The sequence below is a fragment of the Cynocephalus volans genome, chromosome 4 (genome assembly GCF_027409185.1).
Source record: "Cynocephalus volans isolate mCynVol1 chromosome 4, mCynVol1.pri, whole genome shotgun sequence".
Taxonomy (NCBI): Eukaryota; Metazoa; Chordata; class Mammalia; order Dermoptera; family Cynocephalidae; genus Cynocephalus; species Cynocephalus volans.
In genome coordinates this window covers 14817915-14834512 of record NC_084463.1, presented here as the reverse complement: position 1 = coordinate 14834512, position 16598 = coordinate 14817915, and the positions used below count along the sequence as shown (strand labels likewise).

Here is a 16598-nt window from a genome sequence, read left to right as displayed (position 1 = left end):
GTACTGAGCAATTGTACAACAATTGTATCAACAAATTGGATAACCTAGATGAAACGTACAAATTCGCAGAAACACAGAACCTACGAAGACTGAATCACAAAGAACTAGGAAATCTGAAAAGACTTATAATGAGATTGTATCAGTAACCAAAATTAAAAATAGGAATATATATATAACATGAAATTCACCACTTAAACCATATTTAAGTGTACAATTAAAGTCGCATTAAGTACATTCAGTGTTGTGCAGCATCACTGCTATTCAGCTCCAGAACTTTTTCATCATCCCAAATTAAAAGTTTGTACCCATTTAACAATAACTCCCAACCTCCACCTACTCTCAGTCCCTGGTAACCACTATTCTGCTTTCTGTCTCTGAGTTTGACTATTCCAGGAACCTCAGAAGTGGAATCATACAATATTTGTCCTTTTGTGTGGCTTATTTCCCTTAACATAATGTTTTCAAGGTTTATCTGTGTTATAACATTTATCAGAATTTTGTCCCTTTTTAAGGCTTAGTATCCCATTGTGCGTATATGCACACTTTGTTTATCCATTCATCTGTGAGTAGATAATTGGATTATTTTTACCTCTTGGCTATTGTGAATGACACTGCTTGAATACTGGTGCACAAATAGCTGTTTGAGTTCCTGCTTTCAATTCTTTTGAGTATGTACCCAGAAGTGGAATTGTGGGATCACTTGGTAATGCTGTGTTAACTTTTTGAGGAACCTCCATACTGTCTTCCACAGCAGCTGTATCACTTTGCATTCCCACCAGCACTACACAGAGTTGGATGTTAATTTTCACAAGTCCTTACTAAACCGTCTATTGTGTCTGGAGGACTTCAGTAAAGCATAGTCCAGGTGGGAAAATGCAGCCTGAGCTGTGGCCACCCACATACCGGACTGCTGTACATTTGGATTTAAGGTGACAAATGACCTGCTTATTATTATAAGGTAAAGATTAAAGATTAGGTGAAGTATATTAAAAATTGGTGTTCCTTCCCAGGAAAATAGAGAACCATCATGTAAATCTGAAGCAAATTTGGTAAAATGTTAAGATTCAACAGAGTTGAGTGGTGGGTACACAGGTGCTTGCTATATTTTCTCTACTCTGATTTTATTTTACTTTATTTATTATTTATTTATTTATTTATTTATTTATTTTTTATTTATTTTTTTTTAAAAGATGACCAATAAGGGGATCTTAACCCTTAACTTGGTGTTGTTAGCACCACGCTCTCCCAAGTGAGCTAACCGGCCATCCCTATATAGGGATCGAACGTGTGGCCTTGGTGTTATCAGCACCGCACTCTCCCAAGTGAGCCACGGGCCAACCCGTCTACTCTGTCATTTAAAGATTTTGTTTAAAAAACATATTTGAAGAAATGAAGCAGAGACATGTAAATTCCTTCAGTCAAGTTTACTGAATTTACTGTGTGCTCAGCACTGTCCTAGGCAGTAACATGAGAAGAATTACAAAACAAGGTATCAACAAGGGAAAAATATACTCTGTACTATATTAATTTGCATTCATTTCCATGTTGCCTTTTAAAGTGTTCTTAGATCGTTTGGGGGTATGTGCTCTCCTTCTTTCTCCATGTTCCCCTAAAACTCCTGGCACTGTCAAATAATGTGCCCGCTGTCACCATTCCCTCAAGAACTGAGAGTGGGGCAGGAGGAACGGCTTCCTGCTCACACGGCAGCCAAGGGCTGGTCAGGGCTGGGGTCCCATGGTAGAAGAGACATGCTGAGAGGGAAACCGTCAATCCTGAGGGCTCAGGACACTCACAGTGAATCACAGGAAGGCCAAACTTGGGGAAGCCATGAAGAGGGCTCTGGACCCCTCACTCACCCCCTCCCCTAGGGGATGTGCTTAAAGTGCTAACACTGTAAGAAAATGATGCAGAGCTACATGCTGTCCTGGGAGTCACCAAACTCATCACCTCCCTCTTCCACCCTGATCTGTGCTAAAGCCAGGCACTGCACTGCCAGGGCCAGGCCAGTAGAGAAGTCTAGTGCCCAGTGTGGAGAAGGTCCAATGTATAATCTACGATGCCCAAGAGGAGGCACGGGCAGAGAGGTACACAGCAAAAGGGACGGTTTGTGCTTGGCCAGTGCCCCAGGCCAGGGGTTGGTTCCTGTGCAAAGGGCAGTTTAGTTCTATACAGCTAGCAGGGTTCTAAATTTTCCCTGAGGGAACAAAGCTGCATAGCATAGGAAGGAAATCCAAAGCATGCAGGGCCCTCCCTGTTCCCCGAGCAGGCATGCCCCCATGCCTACTGTACAGGTGCTGAGGAGTACTGGTGTGGCCATGCCACACGGGGATGCTGGATGACATCTGAACACACCCGGTCAGAGCTCCATCTGCCTGGCCCAGTCATCACATGCAGGCCCCCAACCTGAATTAGCACGAGGGGCGTAGGTCCAGCTGGCAGCCTTGCCAAGGACACCTGTGCCACAGTGAAATGCATCATGTGTATGACACAGAGGACTCCCCAGCCAGGAGGGCAAGAAAAAGTGGCAGTGATGCGTTGGAGGAGGTGTGGGATGGCACCCAGGGGTGCCCAGGAGCCAAGAGGTCACCCCTGTCTCACCCTCAGCTCACAGCCAGATCTCGTCACTGCTCACACTGGACACTCGATAGATGTAGCCTAGCATCGGGAGGCGGATGAAGCCTGTGGGGTCAGAGATGCCCAAGGGATTCAGTAACTCTGTTCCTTAGAAGTTGGGAGAGCCCTCTCTGCCCCTTTGGGACTCAAGGCCTTTGGCACAAGCACAAAGGCTGGGAGCAGCGGAGGAGGGCAGCAGGCCCCTTACCAGTACCTCGACTGGTGAGGAGGCCGCCGGGCTCTGGGTCCAGAAGCTCTGGCTGGCTGTCGTTCCGAGCCATCTGCCGGTCTGCTGTTCTCCCTGCTGGGTGACAAAGGGGGCGGTGCCCAGGACAAGGAATGAGCCTGATAGGGACCACCCCTTCCAAAGTGCTCTCGGATCTTTTTCTCAGAAGCATTTCTTAAGATAAAGCAGGAGCAAACAGCAGGGTCCTGCACATACCTCTGGAATCTGGAGTAAGGTCGTTGAGCTGAAGGTTGGACGGGAGGGACATGTTTTCCCGTGGCAGGCGCACGTTGTTCAATTTCAGGTTGTTGGAATCACTACAAGGCAGACAAAGGCTGGGATATGCCCCGGCACCAGCAGGTCCAGGTTCCTGCTTTGGTGCCTGTTCCAGACCTACCGGAAACCCCAGGTTCCCACCTGTCCCCTTCTTGCATTTCGGTTCAGCCCATCCACCCAGTCCCAGGAAGTTACCTTGAGATCAGAGATGGGCGCCGGGAGGGGCCTGAAGAGAAAGAAAGCATGCCGCTGATTCTCAGTGTGCCCACTCACGCTGCACTCCACCCCTGACCTTTCAGATCCAGACCCAAGACCCTCAGTTAAGGGAGTCTCTCAAATGCCCAGCCCCGGCCCTGGGACCAGAGACTGGTTCTCAGTACCTGACCCTGTTACCTGGGATAGCCACACCTGGCCACACCTGGGAAGTGGGCTGACACCTGTCACACACAACCTGTTCTGCCCAGCTCCACTTGCTGCTCTTGCTGCCCACCTCTACCTCATTCTCCCAGCCACCCTCTGCTCCCCAACATCCCTGGTCTTACCTTTGGTCTTCTTTTCTTTCCTGCAGACCAGGCAGGCCACCAAGGTGCTGAACCCTACGAGGGTTCCTAGGGCAAGCCCTCCAGCCACAACAATGCCCAGCAGTGGCACTTCCACCCGAGTGGCCAGGAGCCCTGCAGGTTGTCCCCTGGTTAGGTTCCAAGTGGGCAGTGACCCCAACCCTGAGATGCCATAGGTATTATTACTCTGTCCTCCTTGCCCAAGGTGGCTGGGGGCAGTTCATCCACAGGACCCACCCAAATGGCAACAAGCCCTCCCCTTTCTGTACCATGCCCCCTGCGCCCACCTGAGGCTTTGCTGGGCCAGTTGCTGGCAATGCCCACCTGAGGTTGGAAGTGAGGCACTGGTGACACCCACATCATTGGTGGCCACCACTGAGAGGTTCTGTGCCAGGCTGTGGAGCTGCAGCTGTACGGTGTGGTTGGTGAGCCAGGGGTAGTTCTGGGCATCCAGCACCAGGAAGTGAGAGGTGTTGACAGAGGTGTTGACCAGAGGTGGCCCATCCTGGTCGATCCAGGTGACATTGGCAGGTGGGTTGGCACGCACCAGGGCAAACAGGACAACCAGGAGGCCTGGGCCCTCAGTTTCCTGGTACTTGGCCCCAACCTGGGCAATCTCGGGTTTAACTGGTGCAAAGCAGAGGCCAATATGCTCTCACCACAGCCCCTCATAGTCCCCAACCTTTCTTCCCAAACCCAGATGGGAATAGGGGCCCAACAGGATGGTCTGCCAGAGAGGCAGCATTTCCTAGGGATTAAGAGTCTAAATACTAGAGCCAAAGTGTATGGACTTGAATCCTGGTTCTGCTTCTTAAGAGCTGTATGACCTTGGGCAGATTGCTTAGCCTCTGTGTGCCTCAGTTTTCCTATTTGTAAAATGGGGATAACAATAGTAATTACCTCATAGAATTATTGTAAGGATAAAGTGAGTTCATATTTGCAAAGTGCTGAAGTGGTTGTTAAATGCTGACCACCTGCTTGGGGCTGCTGGGGGTCCCTGGGCAGAGAATTTCCCTTACTGCCCACCTCAGGGGCACTCACATTGCACATTGAGGATGACGGAGGCATTGGCTGATCGGCCACTGCCTGGGTCCTGCAGGGAGCAGTTGAGTTCATGCTGGGCCCGCTGAGCAGTGACAGTAAAGGTGCTGGTGCCTCCAGAGAAGGTCTCCCCGCCCTCGGTCAGCAGTCTTGAGGTACTGGCCTCCTGCAGTTGTCCATCCAGGTACCAGGCCAATCGGGGGGTACCAGGTCCCCCTGCCACCCGGCAGGTGAAAGCGTGGCGCTCATTCTCCCGAAGTGCCCGCTCTGCCCAAGTCTGACCATCAATTTGTGGTGCCAACTCCCCGCAACCTGGAACACAACAGGGGGCCTCTGGGAAGGACTGGGGGAAGATTGATACTGTTCTGTGAACAGGATGAGGTCCAGTTCCAGAGGGGCAGCAGGCCAAGAGATAGGACGCCTGGGTTCTCCCACCAGGGATTGGCTGGACCTAGGGAAGTTGGGTGAGGGAAACCCAGCTCTGGAGCTTGAGGCTGAGAGTGGATACTCAAACGGAAGATGCAGGCAAGGAGGGGGACAGAGTGCTTGGTCAAGGAATGAACAGGGGTATACCTGAGCTCAGGAGGGCTGGCAGGAGCAGCAGTGTGTGCGGGAGGGTAGCTGGGCCTGGAGGCAGCGCCATGGCAGCCCGGGCCTGGGCCCCAGGCTGCTGAGAGAAGGGGGCGGGCCTCGGTGTCAGCCAGGTGACAGCAGGCAGGCCGAGCAATTCCTCCAGGAATTCACTCCCCAGAAATAAAAAGAACCATGCACGGAAACACAAATGTAGACCGGTCCACAGTGGCGAAGGCACGGACACGAACAACAAAGCCCAAAGTCACAGCCCCTCCCGGCAGGTACCTGTCACCCTGCGGGCGCAGAACTGAGCACTGATTCGAGGGCACCAACAGGCACACACCCGCAGATACACAGGAGCGACGACCAAGCGTGCAGCCGCACCACGCCCAGACACACACACACACACACACACACACACACACACACACACACACTCTCTCTCTCTCTCTCTCTCTCTCTCTCTCTCTCCCTCCCTCTCCTCTCTCTCTCCTCTCTCTCTCTCCTCCTCCCTCTCCCTCTGTGTACACCTGCTCCTCCCCCAAAGGGACCGCCCTTCCCCCGACCCCGTCCTCTCTCCCGCCCCATCTCTCGCCCTACGCCCCTTTCCCAATCCCCCAATCCAGGCTGCTCGAGTGGATCTGGGCCGAACAGGAGCGACTCGGGGAGACCGGCGTCGCCGAAGCATCCCGCCCCGCTCCCCGGCCCCAGGCAGCTCACCTGGCTCCCTCCCCCGGCGCAGCCAGAGCAACTGCTCAGGTCTGATGAGCGCCGCAGTCCGCTGCAAGAGCGGGGGCTGCGCCAGGCAGAGCCAGTCGATGGCTGAGCGCGGCTCGACGCGCCCCCGCCAGGGCGGCCCGGGCAGGTGTACCTGAGTGCCCTTCTCCCCGGGCGTGGGCGCGTGGGCGGGACGCAGAAGCAGGCGGAGTCGGCCAGGTCCGAGCAGTTTTATTGGTTCAGGCCCCCCTTCCTGTCCCCTCGCCCACCGGCGTCCCGGCTCAGCGCCCGTTGCTGGGGGCGCGCAGCTGCCCCATCATGTCGGCCAGCATGCGATTGCACAGCGCGGCGTAGGGGTTGAGCAGCACCAGCTGGCGCCGCGCGAAGGGGCTGCCCAGTCGCGCCGCTCGCTCGAAGTCCCTGCGGGCGTCGTCGTCCCGGCCCTGCAACCGCGCCAACAGCCCGCGCTGCACGAAGCCCTGGCGGGCGGCGCGGCCCCGGCCGCCGCTCAGCACCACGGCGCGCTCCAGGTCCTCCAGGGCGCCTGCGGGGCGGGGCGGGGTGGGGGTCAGCGGCGCGGCCGGGTGCCCGAGCCCCCGCCCCGCTGCGGGCGGCCGCGCAGACCACGGTAATCTGTGGTCATCCCTGAGGTTCCGGGGCATGGCCCTTTGCAACCCGCCTGCACATCGCAGACATTTGATCCTAGGATTGTTACTCCCATGACACAGATGAAGACTGGAAGAATTGTGAACACTTGGCCTGGGCTGCACAGCTTAGTGGCAGAGCTGGGACTAAAGTCCCGGTCTCACCTTGATTCTATTATTTTCCCCCACTAATACACCAAGAGATGAACGGTTAGGAAGGATTTTGAATGTACACTGTGTTAACGAACCTGGCCCACTGCCCCAGCAAGTAGCACACATAAGTTACTGAACATCTACCGTATGCCAGGTGACTTCTGAATCCCAGGGTTCAAAAAAATTATAATTAACAGCACAACCATTTCTTACAAATATAATAAAGTCTGTTTCTCATTCTTTTCTTTTTGAGGGCTTTGTTTCCCCTCTTTTCCATTGCATTCTTTAGAATAGCTCTCCGGTTTCCTGGACTCATTGCCTTTCCTCATTCTTTATCTCTATGATATTCGCTATTATGTATCAAATTTTCTGGGATGGAGGTCCCGGAGAGCTGGCCTGCACTGTTTTTATTATCCTCATAAAATACTTCTGTTAGGCCTCAGAAATCTGAACTCAGAACACCAGGCAGCCAGCTGGCATCTTCTGTAAAGTCCACCAGGCTGCTTTCTTCTGGGCCCTTTGAATTTACTCACGTTCTCTCGTTTCCTAAAGAGCCTGACAAGGCACTTGTGGAACTCCAACACCATCCTGGAGCAAGATCTTGCCTATCCTGTGTCTTTATGTGTCTTGGTTCCAGAACCCAACCCACCCAGACTGCTTTCACAATAGCCCCCTGAGATGAGCAGGGCCCATAATATATCTCATACTTTATAAGTAAGAACACAGGCTTCAGAGGGGTTTAGTGACTCCACACCCCCCATACCCCAACCCCACAACCACTTCGTCTCTGGTTTGTGCCCTACAGAGACCCCTTCTGTAGAGGTTCCAAGGCATCTCCACTCACCCGCCACATCTCCCTGGAGTCTTCGGGCCTGGGCTCGGTTGTTGTAGGCTGAGGCCCTCTCAGGCAGCAGGCAGATGGCTTGACCAAACCTCTCCAGGGCTGTGCTGAGGTCCCCAGATTCTGCTGCCATCACCCCCTGCAGCTCCAGGGCCTTGGACTGCTCCAATTGTGCTTGAGGGAAAACCCCGTCTGTTCCAGGAAAGGAGCCAGGATGGGACAAGTGTGCAGTTGGGAGCAGGAAGAAAAAAACACCTCAGGCTTTGGAATTCCAAGACCTGAGCCAGACCTGACTAGGTGTGGATCACAGCAGGGGTCACTTGCAGTGTAGGGAAAGCCGAGGTCATTAAGGCTGAGAGGTAGCACTGCCTAAATTCTAAAGGGATCTGGGAAAGGGACCTTGTTTGGCTCCCTATTGCCAAGAGAATGAAGCCCAAACTCCTTAACTTGAGGTTAAATAGCTTGCTCAAGGTCACACAGCCCATAAGTTGTAGAGCCTGGATTTGTACCCAGGTCTTTCTGGCTCCTTAGTCCATCCTCATTTTGCTCTGCTACACTGCCTCTTACACAAGACCATCATGACATTCCTAGGTCATGAAAATCACTTCTGATGTATCCTTCAGCTCTTCAGCCTGAAGTTTCAGTAAGGCTTAGGCTTCATGCCTCTAGCAATAAAGGGAATCAAAAACTCCTCCATTAGGGACCAATGGAGAAGCCAGTGAGTGTACTAATTCTGCAGAAGTTTAGCTCAGTGCTTGGCTTGTGTTAGTGTTGTTCTGCTTGCTGTTAGAATCGCTCACCTGAACTACCACCTCTATCCTGTTTCTGTCTTCCATTCTGTGGGGAGTGATATTCTCTTTTATGACAAAGATGTGAGAATCTAACATCACACAACACAGTTAAGCTTAGATCATAGAATGAATTAAGAGGTAAGTCAGATGTAAGGGCTCATGGACTGAGAGACAAACCCCAATATTCTCCTCTTGACAAAATGTCTCTCATCAAATCCCCATCAGTGCACGAAGGATCAGCTAACTTCACTAATTCCAATCTCAATCATAATCCAAGGGTCGTGGAATAAGTGGTCCTATCAGATCACCTCCTTTTGCCACCTTTGGGAGGCCAGCAGGTCAGCCCACGTGGAGTGTACACTCCAAGGTCAAATGCTCACCTTCATCTTCTTCTTTCTCTGCTTCCTCTCCCAGGTCTAACCCAACAATGTCTCCAAATGGGGTGTCAGGGTTGAAGATGGCCTGCAACACTGCCTGATCATTTGGAGTCCCCATGTGCTCAACTCCAAAATCCCAGAAGGTAACTCAGGGTGAGAGAAGAGGAAAAAGGAAAGGGGGCTGAGCCTCCAGCAGGCAGTTAATCTAAAAGAGCAGGTTATGTTTGAGGACTACCCCTGCCCTTTCCCATGAGGAGGAGTGTCTCCCATTCCTTGGCTGTAGTGTAAGCTCAACCCCCTTTGGCCTGGGGTTAGTGACCCTGGCTTGGCAGATTATTTACAATTATTTCTCAATCCCTTCACCTCCCCCATCCCAGGAGAAACAATAAACAAATCTAGTTTCAGCCTTAAGGTGGAGTGGAGCAGAGAAGATACTCTCCAGCTTCTCTCTGAAATGTGCTTATTTTATTATATTCAGTTTAGGAGAAAATGTTAGAAGCTGCTGCTTGACTCCCCCCAGATATGTAGGAGGTAAAACTATTCCTCTGTTCTCTTGCCCCCTTCCTCACATCCAGAATTAATTAGGTCCCAAACAGACGTCACTGATGAATAAAGTTGGAAAACACAGTTAAGAGAGCCAGTGTGGAGTGGGACTCGTAGGCTACAGGGAAAGATTTAGTGATTCCATCTTAAAAGAAGACTGTGGAAGGTACTTTGCAACCAGGTCACAGGCTACACCCCTCCCCACTTTCTCCCCACACATCCCCAAGGCCAAAAGGAAGCTCAACAAAGTGCAGCAATAAACTTGACATGTTTATTAATTAAACTATCACTTAAATAAAAAAAAGTGCATAGAAAATAAACATGTTTAAAAACTCCTTTTTTTTTTTTTTTTACAAATATGTACACTTTTTACTTTTACATTCAGTCTTTCGTAGAGAGCTTTCAGCATTATTATTTTTTGAACTATTAAAGTATTTTCCTTCATCCCTGTCACAGGGAGTTAACACTGATGGACTTTAGACACATTTTCCTTTTTTTTTTTCCTCTAACCAGAAGCTTGGAAGAACACAAGGAAAAAAAAAAAAAAAACCAAAAGATCTGTTATACATGATAAAGTTGTCAAGAAATGTCTTATTTCTAGAAAAGAAGCTTGTCATCTGTTGAGCTCTTGAAACAATTATTCAACTACCTGTATTTACTAAAGAGACTGTTAAAAGTTCAATAAAAGAAACACCACAAGTCTATTTTCTTGGTTGAAAAGACAGAACTAGAGTACCTCGGAACAAGATACCAGGAAAGCACAGAACACAATTTTCCCCTAAATGCAGGTGGTAACCCCAACATTCATAACCAAAAATAGAGAAACAAGGAGTACAGGTACTGACTGGCAACATTCATGGGCAGAAAAAAATCCAGGTGACACCATTTCTGCATTTCTCTCTGATCCTAGGAATGGACTGTTTTACCATCCCTTTATGGTTTGGTTCAGAGGAACGCTAGCCTGACATTTTCCTGCCACTACTAGCAACTGTAACACAATCCTTACCTATAGTGTTAAGAGAATTAAAAGCCATGGACTGAACTAGGCTTTGTTACATGGTGCATTACTATATTAGTTCCTATATATATATATTTATATTTATTTGAAAACCAAAACAAACAAAAAAGTTGCAAGTTTTCAGAGTGTGAGACTTGACTGGTATTCATGATTCGGCACAAAACCATCTGCTCAATAACCTTGTATTGCTTTAAAATGAAGGAAATGAAACACAAAATTACACCCAGCCCTTTGCAATGACCCGCTTTTCCTTAAAAACAAAAACAAAAACAACTTGATTTCTATTTTTAAAAATCCCAAATCAAACTTAAAAGTTAACATCTGACAAGGTTTTGACCTTTAGTATTTTTAGATATTTGATTGAACGTCAGTCCTTTAGAAAGATACATTCATTAAAAGATTTTTTTTTTGTTTTTTTGTGTGTGGTGTTGTATTTTTTTTTTTTTTTTTTAATTTTTTATTTAAATCAAGGGAGCTGCATGGTGCTCACTGCATTGGCCGGGGGTTTGATAGAAGCGAGCAAGGTGGTGGACTGGGTCCTGGCAAAGGAGTCTGGTTGAAAACTTACAACTTCCAGGGCTTCCCCCTTAATTCTTGTTATTGGTCTAAAAACAGGAGGGGCTGTGCTGGAAGTGGTGGGTGGCAACAGAGGGAGTCACGGGACCAAATTCCGGCCAAAGGGTCAGCGCCATGCAGCTATTCTGGTTACACAGTTGTCACTGGCCACCAGGAAATGCAGCCACAACAGGTTCTAGCAGCAAAGCTATAAGTGAGCTGGCTCTCACACTGAGAACTGACCAGGTTTGCAGCTGTTACTCCTTAGGGATTTGGGATGCCCCTTGGGGGATTCTTGGGAATGACCCACCACTATTCCTCAACTGCACTTTTGTGCGGAGATTCCCTTGGTCACTTTCAAAACAAACTCAGACATGCTTTGGAGACAGCTATGCCATTTTTGCCTTCTTTCCCTCTCATAGGGAAACCTTAGCTTATCCCCCAAGTTGCTGGCAGGTATGCTGAAATTTTGGCAATGGACTCGAGGCTGAGCTAGAAGAGGAATTTCTCATTTCTGTGGTTGACAATTAGGGGGTAGAAAGGCAAGGCAAACCATCTGCAGCTGGCAGGAGAAGGAAGGATGTGGGTTCCTCCCCTGTCGTCAGGGTTTGGGGTTGGTAGAAAGAGAATGAGGAGGGGGCTCACAGTACAGCATGGCCTAGCAGGGCAGTAACTAGGTCTATTTAGCTGAGTTTCCCCCACCCCCGACTGGCCTTTGGGTCTTTCTCAAGGTGAATTCATGACCCATCAGTGCATTAATCATTTCAGTAACAAATGCAGCTTAAGTGTTTTTTTTTTTCTTTAAAAAAAAATAGGAATACAAGGATTTACAAAAAAACCTCACACAGTGCAATAATAAAGGAAACCAGACACTAGTGGAACCCCTAGGGCCACTGCATCTTGTTCATGAGCAAAAGGAGGAAGGGAGGTGAGGTCTGGGTAGAGTGCTTTTCCCCAGTCCCCTGCTGGCACTTCTCCGTGATGACAAGGAAGTCTCTGCCATCCTGGCCACAGTGCTGGGCTCCCTGCACAAGAGTGAAAACAGTGACAATGTTCCAGCAAAGCCACCAGACAAAGTTCTTAAGGTTGGAAGAAAAGGGAGCCCAGGATGGAAGGCACAACAAAGCCGTGAGTCCTGGGGCAGAGAGTGCTGGGCTGATTCGTATTGCTTTGCTAGACTTCCATAGGAATGGGCTTCTTGCGGCGAGAAAGGGTGCCCCACTCTCTACTTGGACTACACTACTCTGAAACCTTGTGGCAGAGGCAGAGAAAAATCTGCTTTATCGTGAGTGGTCAGACTGTGCTTCAGTTTCAATGGGCTGCCCCAAAAAGAGGGCACAAGGGGATCGATGGGTTCTTTGCAGTATGAGGACTTGGTGGACAGAGGGAAAGGAAAGGAGGTGATCTATGAGGCAGATGGTGATGGAAAGTGTCAAGTTGCCATTCAACTTGTTGGTTGCTAACTCTGAAGTAGGAAAGATTAGGGAAATGTAAAAGATTAATGCCTCTCACCACTCTGGAGCTAGAGCCAGAATGGAGAGAGACTGTGGAAAAGAGGAGAAACTGTTGTGTTAAGATACTACTACAGCCTTTTGAGGAGCTTCAATAGGGGAAGGAGGGGAGTGGCCCAATGGAGTTGGGTGACCTTCCTTCTCCATTTATTGTCAAAGAGCAAACCCAGGAAATATTTATGTCAACAGGGCACAAACAAGCTACATGTTAAACAACAAAAAAGTACACCTTCCAGAGGGAAGTTGGGCAGGAAAAACCAGACTTTGTGTGTACAGCTGAATATTTTCTCTAACTTCATCCTATGAAAATAAAAAATTATTAAAAACCGATCTTCTTTTAAATTAGGATAATACCACGGTTTAAAAAATAGCCTTGTCATAAGTGCTTCTCCCTATGAAGTGCTTCTCATAGAAAAATATACAAAATATATTTACATTTATAAAACCTTAAATAGTAAACTGTAAACAGAACAGAGTAAAATCCAATGACTTAATTTAACAGGTTCAGGGCACTATCTTGGGGGAAGGAAGATAAGAAACATTTGATGCTGTTTTGACCACATCCTAAGGAGTAATTGGGGCAGTAGTGTCATTTAATTTACTTTATCCATGGACTGCACATGGGGTGGCAGAGTTCCTTCAACACAAGGTGGTCTAGTCCCCAAGTTTTGGGCCTTGAAATCTGATTAGTGTTTTGCCTTCAACTGGACATTGACCTTTTAAAAATTAAGTCTTCCTATGTCTTAACAAGGGGAAAGTAAAGTAACCAGGTCCTAGGAATGGGGCCCAGGGGTCATCCTGGTTGTGATACGCTTGTTGTTGCATGATTCCAATCTTATTTAAATAATCTTTCCCGCTACTAAAAAAATCATGCTACATATATTTCTTTAAAACTCTCAGTGGAGCTTTATGAAAACTGCTCCAAATTGTCTGGTTATGGCCAATGGCTCCTGTCCACTTCCCCACCTGGAGTGCTTACAGGCTCAGGGAACTTTGTGTAGGCATATCCTATGCCCGATAGGGAGTGTCCTTGAGCAGGGAGTCAATCTCCCCTACTACCCAGAAAGAAGAATGGGAAAGCAGTGGGATGAAGGACGAGGGAAAGGAAGAAAGTGGAGTGAAGAGAAGGAATGGGAGAGGGAAGCTGCTCCTATTGTCAAGAAAAATAACTGGATGAGATAAGGCTCATGGGGATAACACTCCCACTTAACGCCCAGAGGCTCAATGTTTGGTAAGTAATTGGCACAACCCCAAGACAACCTTTTGACACCAGAGGTGCTAGGAATCCTGTCTCCCAACCAGAAGTGAACTCTCAAGTGGGAGGATAGTAGGGAAAACCACCAGACCTTCTCTGTTTGTTCAACAGAGAAGGGCCTAACTGGCAAGCTATCAGGTATCCAACCAACCCTATTATTTGGGGCCTTGCCTGACCCCTCACAGTGCTTGGGAAAGGGCCAAGGCTGGGATTGCAACTTCTCTCTGAGGAGATGCTCAGGCCCAATCTCCCAACATAACTCACGCTCTATAGGCTCCTTCCAGGCAGGTCTGCTAGGGACCCCATTTCCCACTTTGTAACGGCAAACAATCAGAGAGGCCCCAGGAGAAAGCTGATCGTGGATCTTTTCTTCAAGACCTCATCTCTCTCTCCAGGAGTAGAATCACATGTATAATGTGAACATGGGACGTAAGGGAGCTCAGCCATCTTGAAGGCCCCTCAACTGCCCACTCAATCCTGGAGCTCTTAGCTGCTGGAAAAGACCTTCAGCATTGCTTTGGATGGTTCTGGGTCCTCGTACTCCAACACTGGGGGAGAAGAGCAGCTTTAGTTTAGGAACTTCCGGCATTTCTTGGCACCACAGTTGCAGGGCAACTTGTTGCTGGCATCCTCAATAGGGAACTTATAGTCGTAAGTGAGTTCCTCTCCTCGGTAGATCTTACGCATGGCAAAGATGACAATGTGCTTCTGCCCATCAATATTGATGACCCGAGAGTAGCAGTTAGGTTCACATGAGTGATTGATGAAGCGTGCAGCATTTCCATGCATGGTGGCATCCACTACCTCCGAGTCATCAATTCGGAACATGTAGCAACCAATGCCCTATATGTGCAGGAGAAAGGAGAACTTGTTACTTCCCATAACTCAGGTTTAAGAACATTTCTCAACCTTCTCTTGATGTTACTTATAGCTGCTGATAAACAAGTTTCTTGTAGTAAAATTTCCAGATTTCTTCCAGTACCTATCTTTCAAAATGCTTCCGTGAGGAGTTCCCAAATTACAGGCACTAGACTTGAGGTTTCTTAATGTCTCCGCAGGAAAAAGAAATTTAAACTTGTGTAGCTATGTATGTGCTTTTGATCCTGGGATACACTCAGAAAAACCTTCAAAGAGTATCTTTGTGTACTAATCCTTAAGTGGATTCTGAACTTTTACTGGCCCACAACAAATTTTTAAGATGTAAAAATATGGTGGTGGGGGGTGTGGGAGTCTTTGAATCAATAACATACACTATTTATTTTGGGATTCAGGGACCATACTGATAGTTGATGGCCCCTTTCTACAGCAAAACTAAAAGAACTGGGATAGTGAAAGTGGGAGACTCACCTTGCTGTCGTAATACTTCTCTCGCTTGTCAGTCTGGATAGAACGAATGACATTGCCGGCATACTCAATCACCATCTCACCTGCATCAATGTTTCTCTTACAGAAAAGACCCCGGCCATGGATGGGAGACCTAGGATATAAAGATGGAAAAGAGATCAGGCACAAATTTTGCAAGTAAGTTTAATTGTGTGAATACATGAATAAATGAATAAATTCTCCTGGTCTGTTAGTTTCCCAGGAGAAACACACACTTCAGGGGGAAAAAAAGGATTTGGAACCACCTGATCTGTGTATATTAATTGTTCTAACAAATGGCCAGAGATTTCTCCATTCTGTACCCCACTAGCAGTAGCAATATTTTTTTTTTTTTTTTTTTTAAAGATGACCGGTAAGGGGATCTTAACCCTTGACTTGGTGTTGTCAGCACCACGCTCAGCCAGTGAGCGAACCAGCCATCTGTATATGGGATCCGAACCCGGGGCCTTGGTGTTATCAGCACCGCACTTTCCCGAGTGAGCCACAGGCCGGCCTGCAGTAGCAATATTTTAATGCTTATCATGTTAAATTTCGTGTTCAACACAAGGAGTTGTAGGACCTAGGATATCAGGTTCAATTAATAAAGTCTATAAAAATCTCACTGAATGAGGGAGGTCACTCCAGCATTTGGTACACTTTGATTTTGGAAAACTTCATTGATTTTCCATAATTCTTTCTACAAATTTAACCATACCTGTAGACACCAACAGCCTCCTTAGAAGTCTTTTTTAAGTGACGGAAACGCATGGGCATTGGCAGATCCATGCTAGTTGCCCTCCTAAGAGACAAAACAGATTATTAATGACTTTTCTTCAGAAAATAATGTTTTGAGTCTTGGGTTGAAGATTCCTAGACAATATGAATACACTCTTTGTTCGTGCCCATTTTTAATATACAGTACATTCTGCCATGGTGCTTATGATGGTACATCCAAAGCGGACAGAGTTATGGTTAAAGAAAATATACATCTTACAGTTATTTTAATTTCTCCTCCAATGTAGTGGATTGAATTATGTCCCCCCAAAACTCACTGAAGCTTGAATTGTGTCCCCCAAGTTTTTTGTATTAGAAACTTAGCCCCCACTGTGACTGTTAAGAGGGTGGGAAATCCTATTATGGTAATTGTAAGGTGGAGCCTTGAAGAGGTGATTAGATTATAGGACCCTGCAGTAGTGAATGGATTAAAAATGGTGGTCATGGGTGTGGTTCTGAGGGCTTTGAAAGAATAGGAGTCTGTCTTTCTCTCTCTGCTCCCACCATCTTGCAATGGGAGACCCCTGGGTCACTGTCCCCACCACCAGATGGACTTCGGACTTCCCAGCCTCAGAAACTGTAAGCAATAAATTTTGTTTTTCTTTATAAATCATCCAGTTTCAGGTTTTTTGTTACAAGCAACAGAAGTGGACTAATACACCTCCCTAACTTATATTTCTCTCTACCAGACAGCAACTTCTACTTTAACACAAACTATATGTTAGTCTTCTTAAATGTTATCCATGAAATTCTGATTCAAGCAAAACT

General features: G+C 47.8%; 3 protein-coding genes across 9 annotated transcripts in view; all 3 read right to left on the bottom strand.

Moving 5' to 3' along the window:
* Window positions 1–1409: 1409 nt before the first annotated feature.
* Window positions 1410–6252, bottom strand: TMEM25 (transmembrane protein 25). 7 transcript variants are annotated; one of them, XM_063093182.1, is made up of 10 exons: window positions 6161–6252; window positions 5290–5383; window positions 4717–5028; window positions 4000–4302; window positions 3658–3789; window positions 3311–3341; window positions 3056–3156; window positions 2822–2917; window positions 2599–2679; window positions 1410–2454 (listed from the first exon to the last, which is right to left on the bottom strand). In XM_063093182.1, exons 2-9 carry the CDS (start codon window positions 5357–5359, stop codon window positions 2606–2608), a joined length of 1119 nt encoding a protein of 372 aa, XP_062949252.1. In that variant the 5' UTR covers window positions 5360–5383; window positions 6161–6252; the 3' UTR covers window positions 1410–2454; window positions 2599–2605. The 7 variants fall into 7 exon arrangements, with proteins under 7 accessions (XP_062949252.1, XP_062949249.1, XP_062949254.1 ...); XM_063093179.1 differs by lacking the exon at window positions 6161–6252 and adding an exon at window positions 6010–6061 and having other exon boundaries at window positions 5290–5386; XM_063093184.1 differs by lacking the exon at window positions 6161–6252 and adding an exon at window positions 6010–6061 and having other exon boundaries at window positions 2828–2917; window positions 5290–5386.
* On the bottom strand, window positions 6208–9013 carry TTC36 (tetratricopeptide repeat domain 36). Its single transcript, XM_063093187.1, has 3 exons — window positions 8816–9013; window positions 7648–7836; window positions 6208–6550 (listed from the first exon to the last, which is right to left on the bottom strand). Exons 1-3 carry the CDS (start codon window positions 8928–8930, stop codon window positions 6288–6290), a joined length of 567 nt encoding a protein of 188 aa, XP_062949257.1. The 5' UTR covers window positions 8931–9013; the 3' UTR covers window positions 6208–6287.
* A 654-nt stretch (window positions 9014–9667) lies between these two features.
* KMT2A (lysine methyltransferase 2A) overlaps window positions 9668–16598 on the bottom strand; it is a 76409-nt gene continuing 69478 nt past the window's right edge. Inside the window, exons 34-36 of the mRNA XM_063093342.1 lie at window positions 15772–15855; window positions 15042–15171; window positions 9668–14537 (exon numbers count right to left, since the gene is read on the bottom strand). Coding sequence (XP_062949412.1) covers window positions 14262–14537; window positions 15042–15171; window positions 15772–15855 — 490 coding nt within the window. The 3' untranslated portion in view covers window positions 9668–14261. The remainder of the gene's footprint in view (window positions 14538–15041; window positions 15172–15771; window positions 15856–16598) is intronic.